The sequence below is a fragment of the Lepisosteus oculatus genome, chromosome 10 (genome assembly GCF_040954835.1).
Source record: "Lepisosteus oculatus isolate fLepOcu1 chromosome 10, fLepOcu1.hap2, whole genome shotgun sequence".
NCBI lineage: Eukaryota > Metazoa > Chordata > Actinopteri > Semionotiformes > Lepisosteidae > Lepisosteus > Lepisosteus oculatus.
The window spans coordinates 8,066,303-8,088,940 of NC_090705.1; the positions used below are offsets into that span (position 1 = coordinate 8,066,303).

At 42.2% G+C, this 22,638-nt stretch overlaps 1 protein-coding gene across 15 annotated transcripts in view; it reads left to right on the forward strand.

Moving 5' to 3' along the window:
* ubr5 (ubiquitin protein ligase E3 component n-recognin 5) overlaps nucleotides 1-20,186 on the forward strand; it is a 59,809-nt gene extending 39,623 nt beyond the window's left edge. For 3 of the 15 annotated variants that reach the window (XM_015357948.2, XM_015357950.2, XM_015357952.2), the window contains 29 exons: nucleotides 74-203; nucleotides 318-478; nucleotides 792-1,031; nucleotides 1,337-1,460; nucleotides 1,891-2,002; nucleotides 2,369-2,500; nucleotides 4,076-4,108; nucleotides 4,724-4,981; nucleotides 5,609-5,877; nucleotides 6,201-6,412; nucleotides 7,566-7,799; nucleotides 8,116-8,189; nucleotides 8,386-8,466; nucleotides 9,031-9,272; nucleotides 10,510-10,623; nucleotides 11,885-12,102; nucleotides 13,098-13,218; nucleotides 13,682-14,027; nucleotides 15,222-15,309; nucleotides 16,039-16,183; nucleotides 16,888-17,018; nucleotides 17,099-17,159; nucleotides 17,536-17,714; nucleotides 17,836-17,920; nucleotides 18,003-18,158; nucleotides 18,372-18,485; nucleotides 18,727-18,871; nucleotides 19,249-19,334; nucleotides 19,538-20,186. In XM_015357948.2, the coding sequence (XP_015213434.2) occupies nucleotides 74-203; nucleotides 318-478; nucleotides 792-1,031; nucleotides 1,337-1,460; nucleotides 1,891-2,002; nucleotides 2,369-2,500; nucleotides 4,076-4,108; nucleotides 4,724-4,981; nucleotides 5,609-5,877; nucleotides 6,201-6,412; nucleotides 7,566-7,799; nucleotides 8,116-8,189; nucleotides 8,386-8,466; nucleotides 9,031-9,272; nucleotides 10,510-10,623; nucleotides 11,885-12,102; nucleotides 13,098-13,218; nucleotides 13,682-14,027; nucleotides 15,222-15,309; nucleotides 16,039-16,183; nucleotides 16,888-17,018; nucleotides 17,099-17,159; nucleotides 17,536-17,714; nucleotides 17,836-17,920; nucleotides 18,003-18,158; nucleotides 18,372-18,485; nucleotides 18,727-18,871; nucleotides 19,249-19,334; nucleotides 19,538-19,750 (4,504 nt within the window). In that variant the 3' untranslated portion in view covers nucleotides 19,751-20,186. The remainder of the gene's footprint in view (nucleotides 1-73; nucleotides 204-317; nucleotides 479-791; nucleotides 1,032-1,336; nucleotides 1,461-1,890; nucleotides 2,003-2,368; nucleotides 2,501-4,075; nucleotides 4,109-4,723; nucleotides 4,982-5,608; nucleotides 5,878-6,200; nucleotides 6,413-7,565; nucleotides 7,800-8,115; nucleotides 8,190-8,385; nucleotides 8,467-9,030; nucleotides 9,273-10,509; nucleotides 10,624-11,884; nucleotides 12,103-13,097; nucleotides 13,219-13,681; nucleotides 14,028-15,221; nucleotides 15,310-16,038; nucleotides 16,184-16,887; nucleotides 17,019-17,098; nucleotides 17,160-17,535; nucleotides 17,715-17,835; nucleotides 17,921-18,002; nucleotides 18,159-18,371; nucleotides 18,486-18,726; nucleotides 18,872-19,248; nucleotides 19,335-19,537) is intronic. The other 12 variants (XM_015357955.2, XM_015357956.2, XM_015357957.2 and 9 more) reach the window with 8 other exon arrangements.
* The last annotated feature ends 2,452 nt before the right edge of the window (nucleotides 20,187-22,638 follow it).

The window sequence follows — 22,638 nt, forward strand, 5'->3', positions numbered from 1 at the left end:
CTGTGGACCTTCAGTTCTTTCTAAATAAGAGTTCTAGCTCAGCTGACACGATGTCCTTGATTTTCCTTTGCAGACTGAGTGCAAGCAGCAGAATAGGTCACCTTCTTCCAGAAGAGCAAGTATATCTCAACCAGCAGAGTGGAACCATTCGGCTTGACTGCTTTACCCATTGTCTCATTGTTAAATGCACTGCGGACATTACAGTAAGTCCTGCCTTAATTTGCCTTGGATGAGGAAAGACAAAAAAATCCAAGAGCAGTTGTCAAATTAAAAAAAACAAAAACCTGTGTAATACTTATCTTGTTTTGTCCTTCAAGCTTTTAGACACCCTGCTGGGAACTTTGGTGAAAGAACTTCAAAACAAGTACACTCCGGGTCGAAGGGAGGAAGCCATCAATGTCACCATGAGATTCCTGCGCTCTGTGGCCAGGGTCTTTGTCATTCTCAGTGTGGAGATGGCCTCGTCAAAGAAGAAAAAGTATGTGTACACGCGTGTTCAGCAGTTAGAATATCTATAAAGTGTGAAATGTTTAATGACGTCCTGAAAACTGATTTTGTGTACACGCGTGTTCAGCAGTTAGAATATCTATAAAGTGTGAAATGTTTAATGACGTCCTGAAAACTGATTTTGTGTACACGCGTGTTCAGCAGTTAGAATATCTATAAAGTGTGAAATGTTTAATGACGTCCTGAAAACTGATTTTATTTGTCTAAGCCTTCAGTGTTATGCAACACGTTGGCCTGGTGTCTGGAAGGACTTTGCAAGTCGTGATTGTTTTTTTTCCCCCCAGTAACTTCATCCCCCAGCCCATAGGGAAGTGCAAGCGCGTCTTCCAAGCTCTGCTGCCGTATGCCGTGGAGGAGCTGTGCAATGTGGCCGAGTCCTTGATCGTTCCCGTGCGCATGGGCATTGCCCGTCCCACTGCGCCCTTCACCCTGGCCAGCACCAGCATTGATGCCATGCAGGGAAGTGAGGAACTCTTCTCCGTGGAGCCTCTGCCGCCTCGACCCTCACCAGACCAGTCCAGCAGGTATGCTGCAGTGCTGGATATTGGGGCTGTCGCTATGAAGCGTATATGATCTCAGCAGAATTCGTACATGCGGAGGCTTTTGTGGGAACTCGCCGTTTGCATTTGGAGCTCAGGGTTACAACTCTTGCACGTTTCCCAAATTTAATTTTAAAAAATGGAAGGATTCCCAGATTTAGTACATGCTTTCTTTGGTAGGACTTTCTGCCGCGTTTAATAAGCTTAGCCTTGAAGCTGTGGTTCTCTTTCGTATGCAGAATGTGCAGTGGGCTGCCAGTCACAGCCGAGGTGTATCTCTCTATCTGCAGCTCTAGCCAGTCTCAGTCTTCGTACATCATGAGGAATCCTCAGCAGAGGCGCATCAGCCAGTCCCAGCCAGTCCGGGGGAGAGATGAGGAGCAGGATGATATCGTGTCTGCTGATGTAGAGGAGGTAACAAAGCGTTTTTCCAAATGTATGCATCTGTAAAAAGACCCTTATTATGTTGCATTGCTAATTTGTGAAGGGTAATGTAAAATGTCGTCTGAATGGTGGCAGTTTTTCCCCCCCAGAGTGAATGGTTATTATAGTCCAACAAGGAATGAGACCTTTCACTTATTTAAATGTCTTATAAATTATTGGCAGAGGAAGTCTTAACATCTAACGGCTAATACAGAAGATGTCAGTGGCCACTTCTGTGCAGCTTTGTTCCACAGTTCATTTATGGAGTAAGTTTATTTGAGACTGAAGGTTTGTCATTGAGGATTTTGTTTAAAATTAGAATGAAAAAAATGTTTTTTTGTCCTGTGATTTTTTCGTCGCGCTTGTGCCCCGCATGCGCTGGGGGAGACGTGGCCCTGAGCAGTGTGTATGTGTTCTGCAGGTGGAGGTTGTGGAGGGGGTGGCTGGGGAGGAGGACCACCACGATGAGCAGGAGGAGCAGGGCGAGGAAAACGCCGAGGCCGAGGGACAGCACGATGAGCACGATGAAGACGGTAAACACTGCCAAAGCAGGGAGGCCGCTGCCCCCACCACCTGCAATCCGCACAGCCCCAGTGTGAATGATCCTCCCCTCCATTTTAAAACTGGGGACACCTGATATGTTTTTGTGTCTCGGTATTGGTGTGATTTATCAATATTTCTTTTTACCATGTATTTGGACATTTGCATTTCATTTGTTATCTACTACCTAAACGCAGGAGGTATGTACATACAAACTCGAGAAGAAAAGGACTACAAGTGAGACTAGATCAAGTCACCTCCCAAAAGCGGTTTCAAAAACGTTTTTGTGAGGTGTACAGATTGACCCATTTCTTTTCCTCCGTTAATAAGAATCCTGTTACTTTTTCCTCCCCATTCAGGCAGTGACATGGAGCTTGATCTGTTAGCTGCTGCAGAAACCGAAAGTGACAGTGAAAGTAACCATAGCAACCAGGACAATGCCAGCGGTCGAAGGAGTGTTGTCACAGCAGCTACTGCTGGCTCTGAAGCAGGTACATTTTCTCGTGAAGTGCTGTTCCTTGCTTCTGCATCAAGATAAAATAGATCCTGGCATAATAGAAATTCTTCCCTTGAGGAACTTTACATTTTTTTCAGTTATGTGATTTCCAAGGTAAAGAAAAGTGCTCTTTGATGAAGGACATCCTTAGTTATTCCCTGATGTTGGTGTTGGTTTCCTCTGTGAAAACAGAACTTGTGATTGGCTATAAAAGGATATACAGGTAGTGAACAAAAAAGGAGACACCTGGGGAAATAAGGGACAACAAATAAATTTAAAGCAAGGACTTCCCCAAAGCAAGGGCTAAGCATGTCAGGTCCCAGTGTGCTTAGGGTCATGAAGAAAAATGCTGGACCATGGAGGATTGTAATCTACCATTGCTGCAACAGGAGACCGTGGTGACTTTGAAAGAGGGTTGATTGTTTGGCAGGAGCTTACCTGACCAAGACAGCTCAACTTGCTGAGTTTATGAGCGGCTATGTCTACGATAGTCAGCATGGACCTGCGAGGAAAAGGCATTGGGCAGCAGTGGGAGGCGCCATTCCACGTTCATGATGCCCAGTTTTATCAAAAACAGTGCACTGAGATCCTCACAGAGCGGGATACACCACAGTTGAGGTGTTGTGCACATCACAGTGCACTGGCACTGTGGACACGTGTGAGCCTCCTGGTGTAGAGAACACAGACTATGGAGAAATGGTCAGACAGAGAGTGGACTTGTGGTACCACCCAAAAGATCTCTGATAAAGGGTTCTGGTGGGTCTGTAATGTTGTGGGGTGTGTTTTCCTGGCATGGTTTGGGTGCAGTGTTTCCCATAGAAAGCGAGGTCAGTGCTAACCCCTTCTTAAGGGTACTGAGTGATCATCTTCACCCAGTGTTGCAGCATTTCTTTCCCACCTGTGGGGTATCTGCCAGGATGACAAGGCCCCACACAGCCCATGTGGTCGCCCAGTGGTTTGATGAGCACGGCGCTGGCCTTAACAGTAACCAGAACTGAAACCAATCAAGAAATGATGGGCTGTTCTGGGATGACGCTGTTTGGTTGATTAACTTCCTCATGGGAGAATGATGTCATACTGCCACATGTGGTGACCCATTGCATTGTTACATTACCTTACCTTGGTGTTTCCATTTTTTGTCCACTCCCAGTATAGTACTGTGCAACTTAGATGAAGGTCTTGCAAACTTTTTGCTGTACATGTATAGATGCATTAGGATCGATATAGTATAAAATTGCTCATTCGTTACTCCCTCAATCAATCATGGTCTTGTTTACCTCGTCAAATACACTAATTTAAAGCAGACTTACCACAGCCCATCATCTGTCCAAATATTCTGGTTTTAAAATGAATTTTGTGTAAGTTAGTGCAGTTGCATCAGATATTTTGTAATTTCCTCAGGAAAGTTTTTTTTTTTAAAGCAGTCAATTAGAATACCCACACGGCTTTAGGATCTTATTTCCATGGCTTTAGTGATATTTCCAAAGTAGACAAAAGTAAATCCATCTGTAATACATTTCAATACTATTGAAATTAGTCTCTGGTTGAACACACAATTTTTCATTTGCAGGAAGTAGGGCCTCCCTGGCATTTCCTTTGTTTGGTATGGGCTCCTCTTTATTTATACATATATCAGGATAAGAGTGACCTTGATTTTTTACACCAGGTTTATCTGAAGACATTTCCCCAAGTTAGCCTTGTTCTAGTGTCTTTATCGTTTGTTAACCTACTGTGCTAACAATATAAACTGCCTTTGTTTTTGTAGTAATTAACAAACTAAAAAATATGGCTTATCCTGCTAACTGGTGTGTGTATTGATCTTTAAAAAAAGTTAGATGTGCTTCTGGATTCTGTTTCACTTTTCGTTCCTTTGATGTGATTCTGGCTTACCCACTAGTGATGAAGGTTTAACAGTTAACTGATAAATTGTAAGTTTGGGATTGCATGATGGCAAAAAAGGAAAACATGCCATTTTTTACAGTAAAAAAAATCCTAGTCGAGCTACTATTTATCTGAGACTGTGAAGTTTTAATATCGCTGCTTTTCCAATTCATATTTTTCACGGTGAACCCTAGTGATGTGTGTCTAGTAGTGGTGGCATGTGTCTTGCGGTGGCTTTGAGAACTAACGAGTGTTTCCTGCATCTCAGTAGGGGGAGCGGCCAGCCCCTGTTCTGCCCACACTGAACTGTCTTTGTTTTGAATCCCTCCTCCTGAAGGTGCCAGCAGTGTCCCTGCCTTCTTTTCAGAGGACGACTCCCAGTCGAATGACTCGAGCGACTCGGACAGCAGCAGCAGCCAGAGCGATGACGTGGACCAGGAGACGTTCATGGTGGACGAGCCCCTGGAGAGGACCACCAGCAGCTCGCATGCCAACAGCGCAGCCCAGGCACCGCGGTCAATGCAATGGGCAGTACGCAACACCCAGAGCCAAAGAGCCACCAACAGCGCCCCGTCCAGCACCTCCACGCCTGCAGGTAAAAACACTGGGCACCATCAGCTGAGCATCACTCCCTCTGCTGCTTAGTTTACATCTGCATTTTCATATTAGCCTCATACTGTAACTCTGTAACTCAGTGTTACCGTTTCCATAACTACTTGTCTCAGTATCTTAGGAGAATACTTTCACAGCCCAGTTGTGTGATAGCCTGAGTGAGCAATTTATCTAGAGGTCTGAATCCCATAAGCGTAATGACTGTGCTGTACCCACATTTTTCTATTTGGTCCTGTACATGGTAGACAATATAGTAACAACTTCAATTTTTTTAAAAATTGCACATATCACTGCAAAGGAAGCAGCAGGGCTGGCAAGATAAAATGAAAAATTTCTCAGACATACAGGTCTCAATCTACAGTTCTTGGGGCCATGTTTTAAATTCAGTTTATTTAAAAATTTGATTTTTAGTCTGTGCATATCAGTGTGGTGTAACCATTTCAAAGGAAATGTTCATTTCACTTTGTTCATAATGGTGTATGTTCTTTCTTAAGTTTATTTATGTAGTTGGATTGAGTAAAAGGACACCAAGTGCTCAAGCCTCTCAGACAAACATGCATTCACTGGTTACTTTACAACAAACCCCTGTCATCTGACTTTGTTCTTGCAGCCAGCTCAACGGGACTCATCTACATAGACCCATCTAACTTACGAAGAAGTGGTGCCATCAGTACCAGTGCAGCTGCTGCAGCTGCTGCTCTTGAGGCCAGCAACTCCAGCAGCTACCTGACATCAGCCAGCAGCTTAGCCAGAGCCTACAGCATCGTCATCCGACAGATCTCCGACCTCATGGGCCTCATCCCCAAGTACAACCACCTGGTGTACTCTCAGATACCTGCGGCTGTCAAACTCACCTACCAGGATGCTGTCAATTTACAGGTGTGATACTGGGCTACAGGCCTCTCACTGTGGAAGGCTAACCTTCTGAACAGAGGCTCACTACCACAAGGTGTGAGGCGTGGAAATGTATTAATTAATAAAAGCAGAGTTAGGAATTGGATATGAAAGGTTACGTATGTAGAAGTGTGTTTTAGAGACAGAGGTGTTTACTTGGGTAAGTTTGTGAAGACCGTGAAAGTTAGGCAACTTTGTAAACAGATGTTTACAAACATTAAGAAACACAAATTTAATATTTCACTAATATAAAATATAATATAAAAATGCAACTGTATTGAGTCTGTCCACTCTTGGTTGGAATTCAGAACTATGTGGAAGAGAAGCTGATCCCGACATGGAACTGGATGGTGAGCATCATGGACTCCACAGAGGCCCAGCTGCGCTACGGCTCTGCGCTGTCCTCTGCAGGCGACCCCGGGCACCCCAGCCACCCCCTGCACGCCTCGCAGCACTCCGGCCGCAGGGAGCGCATGACTGTGCGGGAGGAGGCCAGCCTGCGCACGCTGGAGGGCCGCAGGTACCGTTCCGCTAGCCGTTTCCCTTCTGCACGCTGCTGCACGGCCAGTACAGGAAGTGTGCGCTTTTTTTACTGTCAGTATGGTTTGGTTATTGGCTGAATTTATATCAGACAAGAAGTTTGGCATAGGTACCTAAGTCTGAATTGACAAAAACGAATAGAATCTTTTTTTTTTTCTCCCATGGCAAAAGAGTGGTTTACACTCAGATTAAACTTTAGAGTAAAACATACTGATTCTTAAAACATTTTCTTTCCCACCAGATAAGAGTTGTGAAGAGTTCACATTTGCTACTTATTTGAGCGTTGAAACCCTGGTTGTTGGTATTGCTTGGGGTATGTAAGTTATGAACTGAAAAAGAATTGCTGTAGTTCAGTGAGAAATTTCTGGAGTAGGTATGTTTCAGTCTGCACAGGTGTAGCTTTTGTGTTTATGTTGCGACAGTGGCAGTGCTGTAGAGTTTGAGGGTTTTGTGTCCGATTTAATAAATCTTAATTTGGCAATAACCAATTCTTTTCCTTTCACGATTCATTCCATATTGCTATTTCCAAAGTTGGCTTAAATTTTTGAATGCGGACAGTGTCACTTAAAATTAAGAATCTTAGTAAAACATTAATTGCAAGAAAACGTCTGGCTAACTATTACATTCATAAACTTTTTTTCCTTGTCAAGTGATGCTGTGATTATCGGTCTGAGTAAATGACTGCACCTTTTGTTTATCTGGTAATCGAATCTCTCAAATTGATTTTTTGTAAATCACGTGTGATGTACTTGCCTCATTACTGAAAGCATGAGCAGCAATTGAAAGGATGAAATTAGTTTACGTTGGTGCAGTTTTTCCTTTTTCAAAACAAATATAAGATTGATTTAAAAGTCTATGAAGCTCATAGGCATTGCTTGATGGTAGACCTGTGTAGCGTGCAGTACCTTGTCAGGCAGGAGGGGAAGCGACCAGGTCACACTCTTCTGAAATGCTGGTGGGCTTTTGCCTGGGCAGGCAGAACAGTGACAGTGTTCCAAACCAGCCGGGCAGCAGAAGAGTTAAGCTAGACAGACGGCATTGCAATGGTCTAGTTTTATTAGGCTTCCTGATCGCAGCCGCAGGAGAATTGAGGCTAAGCAGCTCATTGAACAAGAGCCCTGTGTTTGTTTTAGACGTGCTGCTACGTTGCTCAGCGCTCGGCAGGGAATGATGTCGGCGAGAGGAGACTTCCTGAACTACGCCCTGTCTTTAATGCGCTCTCACAATGATGAGCACTCTGATGTCCTGCCTGTCCTGGATGTTTGCTCGCTCAAACACGTGGCATATGTGTTTCAAGCACTTATTTATTGGATCAAGGCGATGAACCAGCAGACCACCTTGGACACACCTCAGCTGGAGAGAAAGAGGTAATGTACAACTGTTTTTTTTAAAAAGCTGCAGTATATGAAGATGGGAAGTTGCTTTTTAGAAATGGGGCAGTGTGTTTTTTAAGTAATCATCCGATAGAAGCATCTGTATTTTTTTTCTTTTATGGGGAGGGGAAAGTGGTGGAGGCCACGCACTGGACTCAGTTCTCGAGATCATGTGTCCAAAGCAATGTCACTCTTAATTAAAATGTTTTACTTTATCAAGTTAGGTTTATGGCAAGCTTGGCAGGTACTGCTGTCCTCTTCAGTTGGGATGCTGGTTCTTCTGTAATGTGCAATTCCATTTTGTTTTTAGAACCCGTGAGCTTTTAGAGTTGGGACTGGACAATGAAGACTCTGAACATGAAAATGACGAAGACACTAATCAGAGTAAGTTGCCTGAGGGTAGGAATGCTCTAGCCATTCAGTGTTGAAGCTCCCCAAGAAAAACGGCACATTATTAGAACATTTCTTAAAGTACATGTGTAATGTCAAGAATGCTAAGGTGTTGAAACCTTTAATACCTGGTAGAGTTAAATCATGTGACGTTTCCACGTTTTAACAGTATACTTGGTGTTTCGAGTAGGTTCTCTTTCAGTGGAAGACAGGCACAGAAAGATCACTTTAAGGCAAAAAAGAGGCAGGAGGAGGATATCACATTGGAAAGGTAGAGTCAGATTAGGAATTGGGAAACCTAAAATGCCTTAGTTAAACAGCCTATTGAAACAATGTTGAATATTGAATATAACTCTTGTATCATTTCTTCTTAATATTTTAAAAACTCTGGGGCTTTAACTTTTGCTGAAGATGAAATGGTTTGGAGTAAAATTTGAGTTCTTGCAAGTTCGCATTTTCAAGATTTTAAAAAACATTATGGATAAGCATTTCTGAAAGTGATTTTATTCCATGCTTAAAATGTAAGTTCTAACTCAAATTGCTGCAGTTACCGATACAGTTTTTCTCTACACTATTAAAGGAGAAGTGTCACCTGAGTTTCAGCTATGAGCCATGCTGATTATTTTTTGTCGTTACTCTTCTTTTCAAGACAATTTTTTGGCTGCAGGCAGCAAGCTATAGGGGTTAAACATTTTCTAATATTTTTGCCTTTGGAAAACGAATGGTCCTGCCTTGTAAATAGCAGTAGAGAGAAATTGACATTGCAGCTGTTTTGAGTACCCAGGTGAGGCCATTTGCACAACTCCTATAAGGCTGACGCTTAACCATTCTTTAGGCTCTGCCCTCCACGACAAGGATGAGGAACCCCTCCCAGCAGAAACGGGCCAGAACCACCCCTTCTTCCGCCGCTCTGACTCGATGACCTTTCTGGGCTGCATCCCTCCCAACCCGTTCGAGGTGCCCCTGGCGGAAGCCATTCCCCTGGCTGACCAGCCTCACCTGTTACAGGTAAAGGTCCCAACTCTGCAGGCAGGAAGGCCAGCTCCATTCAACCACTTCTTCCCATTGCTCTTGTGTGTAAGTGTCCCACCACCACATTCTGGCCTTCGGCTTCGTTTTGCTTTGCTTTTCACAATGCACTGTCAGTATTTCACTGTGCCCAGGTTGACGGAAATAGTATTAATACATGCTGCTCATTTTCTCAGTTGAGTCGGCATTACGCTTTTTGTGGTAACTTATAGCCCCTAGGAAATGAGCCAAACTTTATTTCAAGGTAGTGAAAGCCATCTCACTTTGGTCCGGGAATATGATTGTGGTGGTCTTGCATACCTGAATAAGGTCTGTCCAGTCCAGGAGGATAACAAATTGGAAAATTGTTTCTAGTTTGGATATGATGCTTGGATCCGTGTTCCAGAAAATGTATTGACGGAGATATCACTCCATCATAAAGAAGTGTTTGCCTTGTGTTCGGTAGAAGGTAATTTACAGCTAGATGCTGTGGCATTGTGGGACAGCGTCCCCTTTTTCTAAAGCAATCCATCTCTTTATTGAGTGTTGCTCGTTTACTTATCACAGTGGTGATGCATTCCTGTCAAATGCAGCATGATTGAAAAAAGTAAATTAGGATTCCCCATAGGAATGAATGTAACTGGGGTGGGGGGTCCTTCCCAACCAGAGGTTTTTACCTCTAAATGGGGGAAAAAAACACATCTTTCATGCAAGGTGTTCGTATAGTTATACCAGAAGTAATTTTTAATCTGTTAATGTTTGAGTTGTACTGCACAACTGTCCGTTTTGTGTTGTCAGTGCTCCCTTTAAATGCCATTGATTTAAAGTGCAGTGAGTAATCTGAGTGTTTTTCCCTTTTGGGGGCTTTAGCTGATTCTTAGTTGATTGTTCAATATCATCCTTTTATTTATTGAATGTTAAACATGCGTATCTTTTAGAATTATTGTGTGGCTTAAAACATTCATATTAACATCCTTTCTTTCCCTGCCTTGGCACCTTAAAAAATAAAAATAAAGACCTTTTTGCTGTTACTGTTTGCTTATGGAGTAGTGAAATGCATTTCCTTTTTTCTCAGCAGAGCTGATGTAGTTACTTGTTACTTTGTGGTGACACTGTTCATTTTAGAAAATTATCACATGATGAGATTGGTCAAATGGCTTTTTTAAAAACAACATTAAAATGTTTTATTTACATGTTCTTTGCTTCGAGTTGCATTTTGGCCCAAAAACTATAGTTGAGCTTTAATTTATATTTATAAACATAACGCATTCTTAAGTTCCAGTGCTGAAAGCTGTTTTCTCTTCAGCCAAATGCAAGAAAAGAAGATCTTTTCGGACGTCCTAGCCAGGGTCTGTACTCCTCCTCGTACAACACAGGCAAAGGGCTGACTGAGGTGACTGTGGACAGAAATTGTCTGGAGGTAAAGATGTGTATTTTAATGTATTTTATCAGTACCCTTCATGATAAACTGTTAAACCTGCACTGTACAGAATAGATCTTATTTCATAAAACTTTAAAGGGTGTGAAAGGTTTCTACAAACCTTTCATATCCTTTATAGTAGTTCATTTGACTCCTCTCACTAATTGACTTTCTGAATTTAGAAGTGTTTAATGAGTAATAAAGTACCGTAGTCTCTCGTGGTATCATCCTATGCATTATCATAAACTAATTTGCTCAAGCATTAGACTCCTGTGAATGTCATATTAAAAGCTTCTTGTGATGATTCCGTAATTTGAATTTGGAATTAATCATTTCAATCAAAGGAGTCCTTTAAATTAAATAAAAAATAAGTGTATTTTCCAGTGGGATTATTCATTAGGTGTCATCTTGAACTCTTTATCGCTCCGGCCAGTAGGTTGTGCCATGGGTAAACAAACTAACATTTCTTCATGTCTGGTAGAACAACTGTTTGCACTACCTTTAAATATTTACAGAGCGGTGGTCCCCTATCCTTGTTCTTTAGCTTTATAGGGCTCTTTACAGCAACTCTGTAAGGGCTGGGAGAAGCTGTTACAATAGTCCATTTAAGCCAGTTGTGAGCTGATCTATGGCATTAAAGGGCACAGATGGAAACCTGTAGAGACACTGCCCCTTCAGTACCAGGACTGCAGCCCCTGCAATAGAAGTTACTATTCACACAGAACTGGCATGCTTGTTCTCTTGGTCTTAGTTCGCCATTTATTACAACCCCAATTAATTCTGTATGCTCTCATAATATTTTGCGATTGTAGATTAGTTCTGATGGACATTTCCATGTTTCACCAAGACAGTTTATATTTGAAAACCACTTTGAATTAGTCTTGTTCTGCTTGGGAGTTTTTTTCCCAGTTTTTCTGGTTGGAATGAAACTGTAGTTCCACGTATGATAACTGGAATGCTGCAGTCAAGTCCATTCAGAACCTTAAAAGGGAACTGTAAAAGCCCACATTAGTGAAACATTCAAAGTGAAATGCAATATTGTGGCATATGTATCTGTTAAACCCTCAAAAATTGAAGTACATGGTCTTAATGTGAATTCCCCTTGGAATGACTCCATTATACAGTATAGTCTTTTGTGTATGATTTACAAAAATATGCAATCTAAGTGACTGAAATGTAAATACAACTGTAATTGTTTTGACCAGCTTGCAGGTGTTTTTTAAGGATGTGCCAAATCAAGCTTTTTGCCTCATTCCTATAGGTGCTGCCAACTAAAATGTCTTACTCTGCGAATATGAAGAATGTCATGAGCATGCAGTCTCGTCAGAAGACAAGTGAGGAGCAGGCTCTGCCTGAAGAAGAGCCCGAGGGCACAAAACCTGGCCCCTCTGCCCATGACCTGGCCGCACAGCTCAAGAGCAGCCTGCTGGCGGAGATCGGGCTGACGGAGAGCGAGGGGCCGCCTCTCACCTCCTTCAGGTGTGCTTTCGCTTTCTTCACCTCATCCGTCACAGCAGGCTCAGTACCAGTCCTCCGCTGGAAACAGCCAGGAAAGATGCACAAATAGATCTGTTAAGAGGGATTTCCATGAGCTCCCACGACCCTTTTCTCCAAACGTAAAGAACAAGAATGAAAGTTTTCCGTCACCGTCAAGTTGTAATATTGTGTCCATGCCATCTGCCTTAAGAATGCTGGTGCAGATGTTGTTTGACTTCTCAGTGTTTGTACTTATGAAGGACTTCCCTGTAAAGTATTTACTACTTAATCTTGCAAACATTTGGTCATGGTTGCAAACCTTGAAGGATTGGATGTTCACAGCATTGGCAAACAGTAGTTTGGCACCATTTTATGTCCACACAACTTTGTGTTCAGTGTGTGAATTGGTGACCTATTTGTGCTTTCTTTCACATTCATAATAGCAAATGTATGCAATAGCAAAAGTGCAAACATGGTGTCATCCAGTAACTGATTTTTTTTTTAAGATTTAGAGCAAAAACAACTTTAGATAGAAGTAATTAAACTGCAAATATTGACGCACTTCTTTCTCTGAGATACATATTCAGCTTATTTAAATTTACTGTAATTGTTTAAAATTCTTTACTCGCATAACCTGATATCCCTTATCATTCAATATAAGCCATGACGTAAATTCTGTACACGGAATGTGGCTCCTACTGTTTCAAGGGGTGAACATCATTTTTGAGTTCTGGACATTTGGACAGAACAGCAGGATTCAGGAACATAATCACTGGACACCAGTCTGAATTAATGCCCTTACTCTTAATTTTTAGCCCCTATTTTTCCCTTTGATTTTGACATTTTGTGCCTCCTTTGCCAGGTGCTGTTTGACTCCACAATTTAGTTAACATTTTAATGATTACACCATTACAATTTAAAGTTTATCACTGTAATGACTGTTTTTCCACAAAAATAAAACCTGGAATCCTGAACTGTTTTTCTCCCTTCCCTAACAGACCTCATTGCAGTTTCATGGGAATGGTAATATCTCATGACATGCTTCTGGGGCGATGGCGTCTGTCTTTAGAGCTTTTTGGACGGGTGTTCATGGAAGATGTTGGAGCTGAACCTGGATCAGTGAGTGTTTTTTTGTTTTTAAGAGGAGGGGGTGAAGTGTTTTAAGAAATCCACAGTATGTAGTGCTGTGCACTACAAGACTAAAGTCAATACATCAAAAACCATAAAAGAGTTGGTAAAAGCCCACATTAGGTATAAATTTAAAGTGAAGTGAAATATTGTGGCAAATGCGCACAAACTTTTTACTTGACGGGCTTCAACAGCAAGACGTAGCTTCAGTTGTCTGACCAGGTTGTCATCAAACCGTGCATCACTTTAGTTTTTGTGCTTTTGACTGCAAGATCTAATATGATAACGATTCACAGCAAACTTCCATTTTTTAAAAAAAACCTGTAATTTGTAGTAGAACTGAGTCTGGTTAAGCTGCGTCCCTTAGCAGTTCCTGCTTCGGCCTGGTAGAGGTAGGGGGAGGGCCATGGCAGTGTGGCCGCTATATCAAAGCATGGCTTTGTCGTGGGCGCAGATTCTGACAGAGCTGGGCGGCTTCGAGGTGAAGGAGTCGAAGTTCCGGCGCGAGATGGAGAAGCTGCGGAACCAGCAGTCCAGAGACCTGGCCCTGGAGGTGGACCGGGACCGGGACCAGCTTATCCAGCAGACCATGAGGCAGCTGAACACGCACTTCGGTCGGCGCTGCACAACCACCCCCATGGCCGTCCACCGAGTCAAAGTCACCTTCAAGGACGAGCCGGGGGAGGGCAGCGGGGTGGCGCGTAGCTTTTACACCGCGGTCGCCCAGGCCTTCCTGTCCAACGAGAAGCTGCCCAACCTAGACTTCGTGCAGAACACCAACAAAGGCATGCAGGCCAGCAGTAAGTATGAGTGATGAAGGAGCAAATCAAAGAGTCGAATGTTATATCTAAGGAACCTACACAACCTTCAGATGTTTTGGTATTCACTTGACCATTTGTGACAGGTAAAAACTCTGATATTAAACTTTTCTCTCCTTGTGCATCCGATTTTGTATATTTCTGATTTATACATGTACATAGACTCCGTGTTTGCCCTTATTCAGGCTTTGTGGTTATTCATAGTTTCATTATTAGTTCGACACTTTTGTCCACGTTAATTTGAAGAAGAAAAATCAAAATTTAAATACAACTTAAATATTAATGAGGGACAAGTAATGGGTTTATTCCATGTTGCAAAGAGAAGAAAGAAAACGCAACGTTTTGGGTGTGGTTTCTTGATACCGTGACACCCGAAGAAGGCTCCACGGCCAAAACATTGTTGTCTTTCTTCTTTTCTCAGCATGGAATAAACCTATTACTTGTTCCTTTGCAGCCTATGCATTCTGACGCAGCTACCCACCTGAACTACTTAAATATTAATATGCATATTGTAGAAATGTAATGCGTTATCATACATTTTCTATATATATGCGTTAAAAATGCACTACTGGTGGTCTTGCAGTGCAGAATAATTACAGTGAATGAAGAGCATCATATAGTAGCTGGTAGTATTAGCAGTATGGGAGCCAGCAGTGGCAGAGCAAGCCGAAGTGTCGGCCGGTGACTTCTGAGGAAGCGCCAGGAGATCGGGAGACATGGAGGAGATGGAGTGGGATGTAGGGAGTAACGAGAGACTGGAGGCAGGAGGGAGAGGAGCAGTAGAAGGCACATTAAGCCTGGACAGAGACGTGGAGCTGCAGTGAAAAAAAGAGAAAACTACTCCTGTTCTGAGCCAAAGGCCAGGACCATGTTTTACGACAGAGCTGGGGGTTTTTCCCAACTTTTCCTTTCCAAAGCTCTTTTTACCTTTTAAATGTATTTTAATGGTCTAAATGAAAGTACTTTTTATCAGTCGCGCATGAAGAACCAGGTCCAGAGAAAATCAGTCTGGTCAAAATATTTAAATGGGTATGCATATAGGCCATAGAAAAGTAGCGGATTTAAATTAACGTTTGGCTTGTATAGACTTTGACTTGAGCCTCAGTGAAAACGACAGTGTTGCAGAAATAGTGCCCCTTTTTTCCGCCTTAATTACATCTTACTTGATGTGTTCAGATCTAATGCAGCGTCTGAGGAACAGAGACCGGGAGCGAGAGAGGAGGAGTGGGGGATTACGAGCAGGTTCTCGTAGAGATAGAGATCGGTAAGTGTACCCCCTGTACACTATTTTTCCTATTTTGACTTTTCATTTACAGATGTCCGACTCAAGTCCTCGATGACCTGGTGTCTTCTGGGTTTTGCTATACCCGCAGTCCAGAGTTACATATTTGGCCTAATAAACTTCCTGTATTTAAAACTTTTAAATACTTCTGGGGGTGGGGTTTATGGGTCGCTGTACCATTCATTACATGAATATCTGCTGCAATCAACTTTAAAAGACTTTTAAGACCTATATAAAATGTATAGTTAAGAAAATTAGGTTTAAGTTTCTAATTGACAACTGGCATTAGAGGAAACTCCCAAAGAGACAAGGTGCCCCAGGCACTAGTGGTCTCAGGAGTGGCTGTTGTATGGAAAGCCAGACTTTCTTGTTTCTTGTCCAATTCAGCATCACTGTTATGGGATGTCCTCGTTGCAGTTGGCTAAAGACAGTAGCTTTAGTGAGGGATAGTGAGGGACAGTGAGGGATAAGCCAATGACGTTTTAAAGCCCCCCCCCAATTTAAAGCATCTGTGCTCCACATCTGTAATTGATTTTTATTAATAGCTCAAGTTAATTTACCATTTCTCTTTAGAATTATTAGAATGCTTCTGGGAGAAAAGGATGACGCCAGATAAAAATTTCAAGATCTCTGGCTTTTGTTTCTTCCCATACACCTTTGTGCATTGGCAGCCGCCCGCCCATATGTGCGTAACGCGTGTTATTTTTTAAGGGATTCTAGGAGGCAGCTCTCGGTTGACACCCGGCCCTTCAGACCAGCTTCTGAAGGCAACCCCAGCGATGAGCCCGACCCCCTGCCAGCACACCGGCAGGCCCTGGGGGAGAGGCTGTATCCACGCGTGCAGGCAATGCAGCCGGTAAGCCTTTTCTGAAGGATCAGATAAACACGCGCGCTGTGGGTGTGCTGCTGAAACCCGCTGGTTGTGCTTCTCTGTCATTTTCCCTGCATTGTTTCTTCCAGACCTGGGATTATCCAGTAGTCCGTTCCTCAAACGCAATAAATATAATAGAGGTTTGGTACCTTTTCATGAAGTGCCACCAGGAAATGTTGATTTACAATCCATTATAGATTGAGACCTGTGGGCTTTGTTGCTGGCATTAGCAACAGAAAATTAAAAGTAAACATTGGGTACCATAAATAGCTGATCGACAACTGAGCAATGAAAATATTGGGTACAACATGGAGATGCCAGATCAGCTTATCATACATTATTTCCTGAGACGTCTTCCATTCCTGATTTCTAAATCCATCTGAAACAGGACAGTATGTAGAAGGCAGGCATCCAGCAGAAGATTTCAGTTTACATGTGTCAATCAGCTTTAGTGTTAGATTTAGGTATTTCCTTGGGCACAGCAGCTCGTGAGTTACAATGCATCAGTGTTACCCCATTGTAGAACAGGCTATAATGCCATGATTGATTGTATCAAAATCGGCATTCATTGACTGTTGGAGAAATGGTAGAGTTGCATGCTAGGAAATCATTAAAGATCTATTCATCTTTTAAATGTTTTTAGAAAAACTTTTTAATACGATTATTTTACTGACTGCGATTTCTTTTAGGCTTTTGCCAGCAAAATCACAGGAATGCTTTTAGAACTTTCCCCTGCACAGCTGTTGCTGCTCCTTGCCAGTGAAGATTCACTACGTGCACGAGTGGAAGAGGCCATGGAGCTCATCATTGCTCACGGAAGGTAAGGACGAAAGACCATTCTGGTGTTTTAAATGAGGTGCTTGTGGAGCCGGTTCTCATTCAAATCATTTATTTCCACAGAGAAAATGGGGCTGACAGTATATTGGATCTTGGATTGTTAGATTCCTCAGAAAAGTCACAGGTAAGACTCCGAGCTTCGTCAGTATCTTTTTAGTTATATGCAAACTGAGTGCTGCAGTAGTGGTGTTTTTTGTGTATGCTTTACAGCTTTGCTGAAGCCTTTTTCTCCAAAGCTTCTATTAAGCATACAGACGTACATCAAACCCCTTGATAGAGCCTGCCTAAACCTGTTGAAACCCTTTCCGATGTATCTGACCACATATTTGGCATGGAGTTGAGGGCTGTTAGAAACAGAGGGTGGGTGTTTGAAAAATATCTAGCCCTGAGAGCTGGCCGCATTGCGAGGGCCTGCTGTCCGGACCGGGACCGACTGTGAAGCGAGCTTGGGGGCGGAGGGCAGAGTCCAGGGGGCTGAGGGCTGTGTTCGCTGTCCGCAGCAGGAGAACCGGAAGAGGCACGGCTCCAGCCGCAGCGTGGTGGACATGGAGCTGGACGACCCCGACGACGGGGACGACAACGCTCCTCTTTTCTACCAGCCCGGGAAGAGGGGCTTCTACTCCCCCAGACCAGGCAAGAGCAGCGAGACGCGGCTCAACTGTTTCCGAAACATTGGCAGGTATGGGTTAGCATCGGTGCCATTAAATATAAAACAGAGAAGAAAGTCCAGTCTGACAATTCCAGGTAGAGAGATTCATGAAGGTTATTTGAATTTTCTGTGCGGTTTCTTCCTTTTACAGAATACTTGGACTGTGCCTTCTGCAGAATGAGCTATGCCCTATTACATTGAACAGACATGTCATCAAGGTCTTGCTTGGAAGAAAGGTATGACTGTCAATTCTTGTTTACTTTTATTTTCCAGTGCTGGTGGCCTTTGTGTTATTTATGAGATATCATTTTTATTTAGGTGAACTGGCATGACTTTGCATTCTTTGATCCTGTGATGTACGAGAGTTTGCGACAACTGATCCTGGCCTCTCAGAGTGGCGATGCTGAGGCTGTCTTTGCAGCTATGGATCTGGCATTTGCAATTGACCTCTGTAAAGAGGAAGGAGGAGGACAGGTAGGAAACACTTAATACTTATTTTAATTAGTCCTGTACAGATTTTTAATGAAGCACAATAGATAAAATATTCCCAATAAAGTTGTGGAACAAACATGTTCAGACTAAAGACAGACGTGACCATAAACTATACACATTCATGTGGTCCTGTTTCTTTCTGAAGTCTCTGAAGGCACAGAAAACTCGCGTGACTTAACCAATTCTTTATTTTAGGTGGAGCTTGTGTCCGGTGGTGTAAATATACCAGTCACTCCTCTGAATGTATACGAGTACGTGAGGAAATATGCAGAGCACCGGATGTTAGTGGTGGCAGAGCCATCGTTACATGTGAGTATTAGTGGCTTGGCATAAACTCTCCGGACAAATTTGGTTCACGTGATTGTGCCTTTAGGGATAGGCGCCGACCAGTCAGTAATGGCAGTTCAGGTGATGTCTGTTTTGTCTTTGCCAAGTAAAAAGCTATTTCACTTTGCTCTGGATAAATCGGAGGGGGTTGAGTTTTGAATAACTTTAGAAAAAGAAAATGTTTAGCATAGCAGCTATGAACAATACAACATTTTTCATTCAGGCAATGAGGAAAGGCCTTTTGGATGTGCTTCCCAAGAACTCTCTTGAAGACCTTACCGCCGAGGATTTCCGCCTTCTTGTCAACGGCTGTGGAGAAGTCAATGTACAGATGCTGATTAGCTTCACCTCGTTTAATGATGAATCGGGTATGGAATATTTTTCTATGGCTGTTCTGTTTACCTAACTAATCAAGACAATGAATTGATCAAGGTTTCTTCAAAATAATTTTTGGACTTCTCTCTGGATACCGCAGGAGTAAGCTCGAGTAGCTGACATTTTCACAAAATTGATCTTAATGTGCACGTCTGATGACAAATAAGAAGGGTTCCAAGCAGTTGGAAGGAGATCTTGGTTATAGCTTGGGGTTTCAAGCAGCAGAATTCCCAGATGTCATGTGGGCGTGGTGTCTTGAGAGTAAAAACTGAAGCTGTATCTATCGATAGCATGAAACATAACTTTGGATTTTTCACCTTGAGGAAAGTATGTTATTGTTCATTAACATGTTTTCACTTCTTATTAACAGGGGAAAACGCAGAGAAGCTGTTGCAGTTCAAGCGCTGGTTTTGGTCAATCGTGGAGAAAATGAGCATGACCGAGAGACAGGATCTAGTAAGGGATTATTCTTGTCTGAAATGTATAATCGTGGTTTTGCAAGATGCTGTAATATTTTATAGTGAATTCTGGAGTGAAGAGGCTTCCTTGGCCACAGTACATTCCTTGTGGCTTAAAATGTATAAGGTGGTTTTGAACTTGGAGCTGGAAAGTTCAGGGAGAGTGAGTGATGATTTTTTTGTTTTTGTCCTTTCATGCAGGTTTACTTCTGGACATCCAGCCCATCTTTGCCTGCAAGCGAAGAGGGATTCCAGCCTATGCCATCCATCACCATACGCCCCCCGGACGACCAGCACCTCCCCACGGCCAACACCTGCATCTCCCGCCTCTACGTGCCACTCTACTCCTCCAAACAGATTCTCAAGCAAAAACTCTTACTAGCCATCAAGACCAAGAACTTTGGTTTCGTGTAGAATTTAACGGAAAAAGAAGTGTTTGTTGTGTAATATTACTAGTTGCAGTTTTGTAGATTTATTTTTTAATTGTCTATACTATTTTATGAAATTAAATGCTGTCACATCCCTGGCGGTCACATTTTTTTTTTTCCTGAGTTCTGAATAAACATACATTCCTGCATTGGGTCTGTAAAGTTAAACGCCCACAGCTCTTGGCTCTACCAGCTTTGACTGAAACCTCCTGGGTATCTGGCTAGCCATTGAACTGTTAGACTAGCCCCAGCCAAAGATGACAGCAGAAATTTGTAATTGTTACACTGTGATTATGATTTTTTTTTGCCCAGAACAGAATACTTAAATATCACTGGAATTTCACTGCTGCCTTTGTGGAAAGTCTCAATTTTTTCTTGTATAGAGGGAGTAGGGAATTTCAAAATAAACTTGAGGATGGAAACATTTTTTTTTTGTTTGTTCTCTCGGGTTTCAATAGCTATACGTTTCATGCACAACACATGCACAGAATTGTGGTGGTGACTACATTCTTATGACATTCTGATCAGTGACAGTACAAAAATAAGTTGATTCTTCCAAACCCCACTAGAATTGTAAGTTCATTTGATTAAATTCTGCTTATTAGAAAAAATGATGGTGGTGACTATTTCTTATAAAAAATAAAATATTTATACAATACATTACAATAAAATATTACAATTTCTAGCTTGTCTTTCCAAATGTCTGCTATAAAACTTGGATCGTGAAATGATGAGATAGGAAAACTACAGTAGGCATACTTCTGAACACAGGAGTACCAATGAAAATTAGGCGTAATATAGTCTTCAAAATGTATTGATATGTGGACTTAGTAGATAACATTGATTTTCTTAGAATACTTTCTACTTTATATTTTTATCCTTGAATACTTGGTTCACCTTTTCCTTTAGTCTTTTGTCCTGGCTTTTCATTAGATGTTGAGTTGTTGCCCATACATTCATGTTTCAATGTGCCTCGATTCAATTTAGCAAACAAATTAATCTATTTTTTTGATGATCAAATATGCTTAGCCAGGGAGACAAAATATGCAATAATAAATCATTAAAACATGGAAAAAAATACATAATTATGAATTAATGTTCTGTGGTTGAGATGTCACTTTGCAGGATATAACTGGTCTTAGGAAACCATTATACGTATTTACTTGCAGTATTAGTACTTCACCCCCTAAATAGTGAAGTAGAGATTTAGTGAATTATTTAGAGCTCAGTTTTCCTTTGCTAACCAAGCCATCTGCTTAGTGTTCTAATTTAATACTGAACTGAATGGCATGAGACTGTCATGGGGCTTGTCCTGCATGAGAAATTTTGAATTGTTTTAAATCTTGCATTTTCTGTTTTCTTGGGGCCATGGGTTCTAAAGCTTTCTTAAGATCTTTGCTGTGAAACCTCATTCTTCATTCTACCAGATACCTCGCTGTATATTAAAGTGTATGCGAGTTATGTCCCAAAGAGCATTGTCCGTATTCAACCTATCTGTTTAGTGACAGTCCTGTATGACTCTGGATGGCTGGACTGGCTTACCTGCTGTAGTGAACCTAGTCAACTGCAACACTAATAGGATCATAAACCATAAATATTTATATATCTAATTAAAATGTGAACAACTACAGATTTCAGGGGGGTAAAGGAAAATCTTGGGTATGGAGCTGATGTAGAGGTGCCCAGCAAAGCACCAGTTTTAACGATGTTAAATTTAATCAAGCTGTTGATTAAAACTTTTTTTTTTATGTTTTGAGGATGATGTGATTTCCTCAAACTTGATTTGGCTACAAGATCTGAAAGCATAAGGATTCTTTTCCCCATCTGGTTCAGAGTATTTCTCATTTTCTACAGTACAGCTGTACAGGTACCCAACATTGTACATCATAGCAGTCTCCACAGTGTCAAGGCTGTATTTTGGCCAGTGTTCATCCACTCAATTAATTGAACTCTGGACATATGAACAATAGTGAACAGGAAACCTACTTAAAGGTTATATTATGGTACAGAAACTATCATTTCAAATCTTCATAGGTTATCGGTCTCAAGGGACTTTGACCTCTTCTTATTTTACTTGGTTGCATTTCTAAAGGAGCAGGATTATACAGCAGGAGTGTCCACACAGATCTTAGGAGGGCTGGCCTGTTTGCAAGTTTTTAAGTACTCTTAAATGCAGTAGCACGCAATAATTAATCATTCCTTACACTTCTATAAACGTGATAAATGAGGAAGATCTTATCTATCTAGACACTTCACTCAAAGTGCTTTACAGGTAATGGGGACCCCCCTCCATTACCAGTGTGCAGCCCCACCTGGATGATGTGCCAGCAGCCATAGTGCACCAGTACGCTCCCCACACACCAGCTCTCAGTGGGGAGGAGAGCAGAGTGATGAAGCCAGTTCAGAGAGGGGGGTTATTAGGAGGCCATGATTGGTAAAGGTCAGTGGGGGAAATTTGGCCAGGACCAGGTTAACACCCCTACTCTTTTCAAGAAACACCCCGTAATTTTTAATGACCACAAAGAGTCAGGGTTTTCCGTTTCATTCGAAGGACGGCACCTTTGTACCGTATTGTGCTTCCGTTACTATCCTGGGGTACTGACCAGGCTCACACCTGCTTAGCTTCAGTAGGCTGCCAGTTGTGAGTTGCAGCATGATATGGGTGAGCTGTGAGATGCAGTTCAATTGATCTATTTAGAACAGTAACCATCTGGTTTAGGTCTCTTAATAGATGTATTGGCATGAAAACCCACAGAAACACCGGCCCTCTAGGACCAAGATTGGACAGCCCCCTGCTGTACAGTACAGGAAAACAAAAGCTTGTGTAATGTCACCGAAATGCAGTGCAGGCAAGCAAGCAAGAGAGGCGCTGTC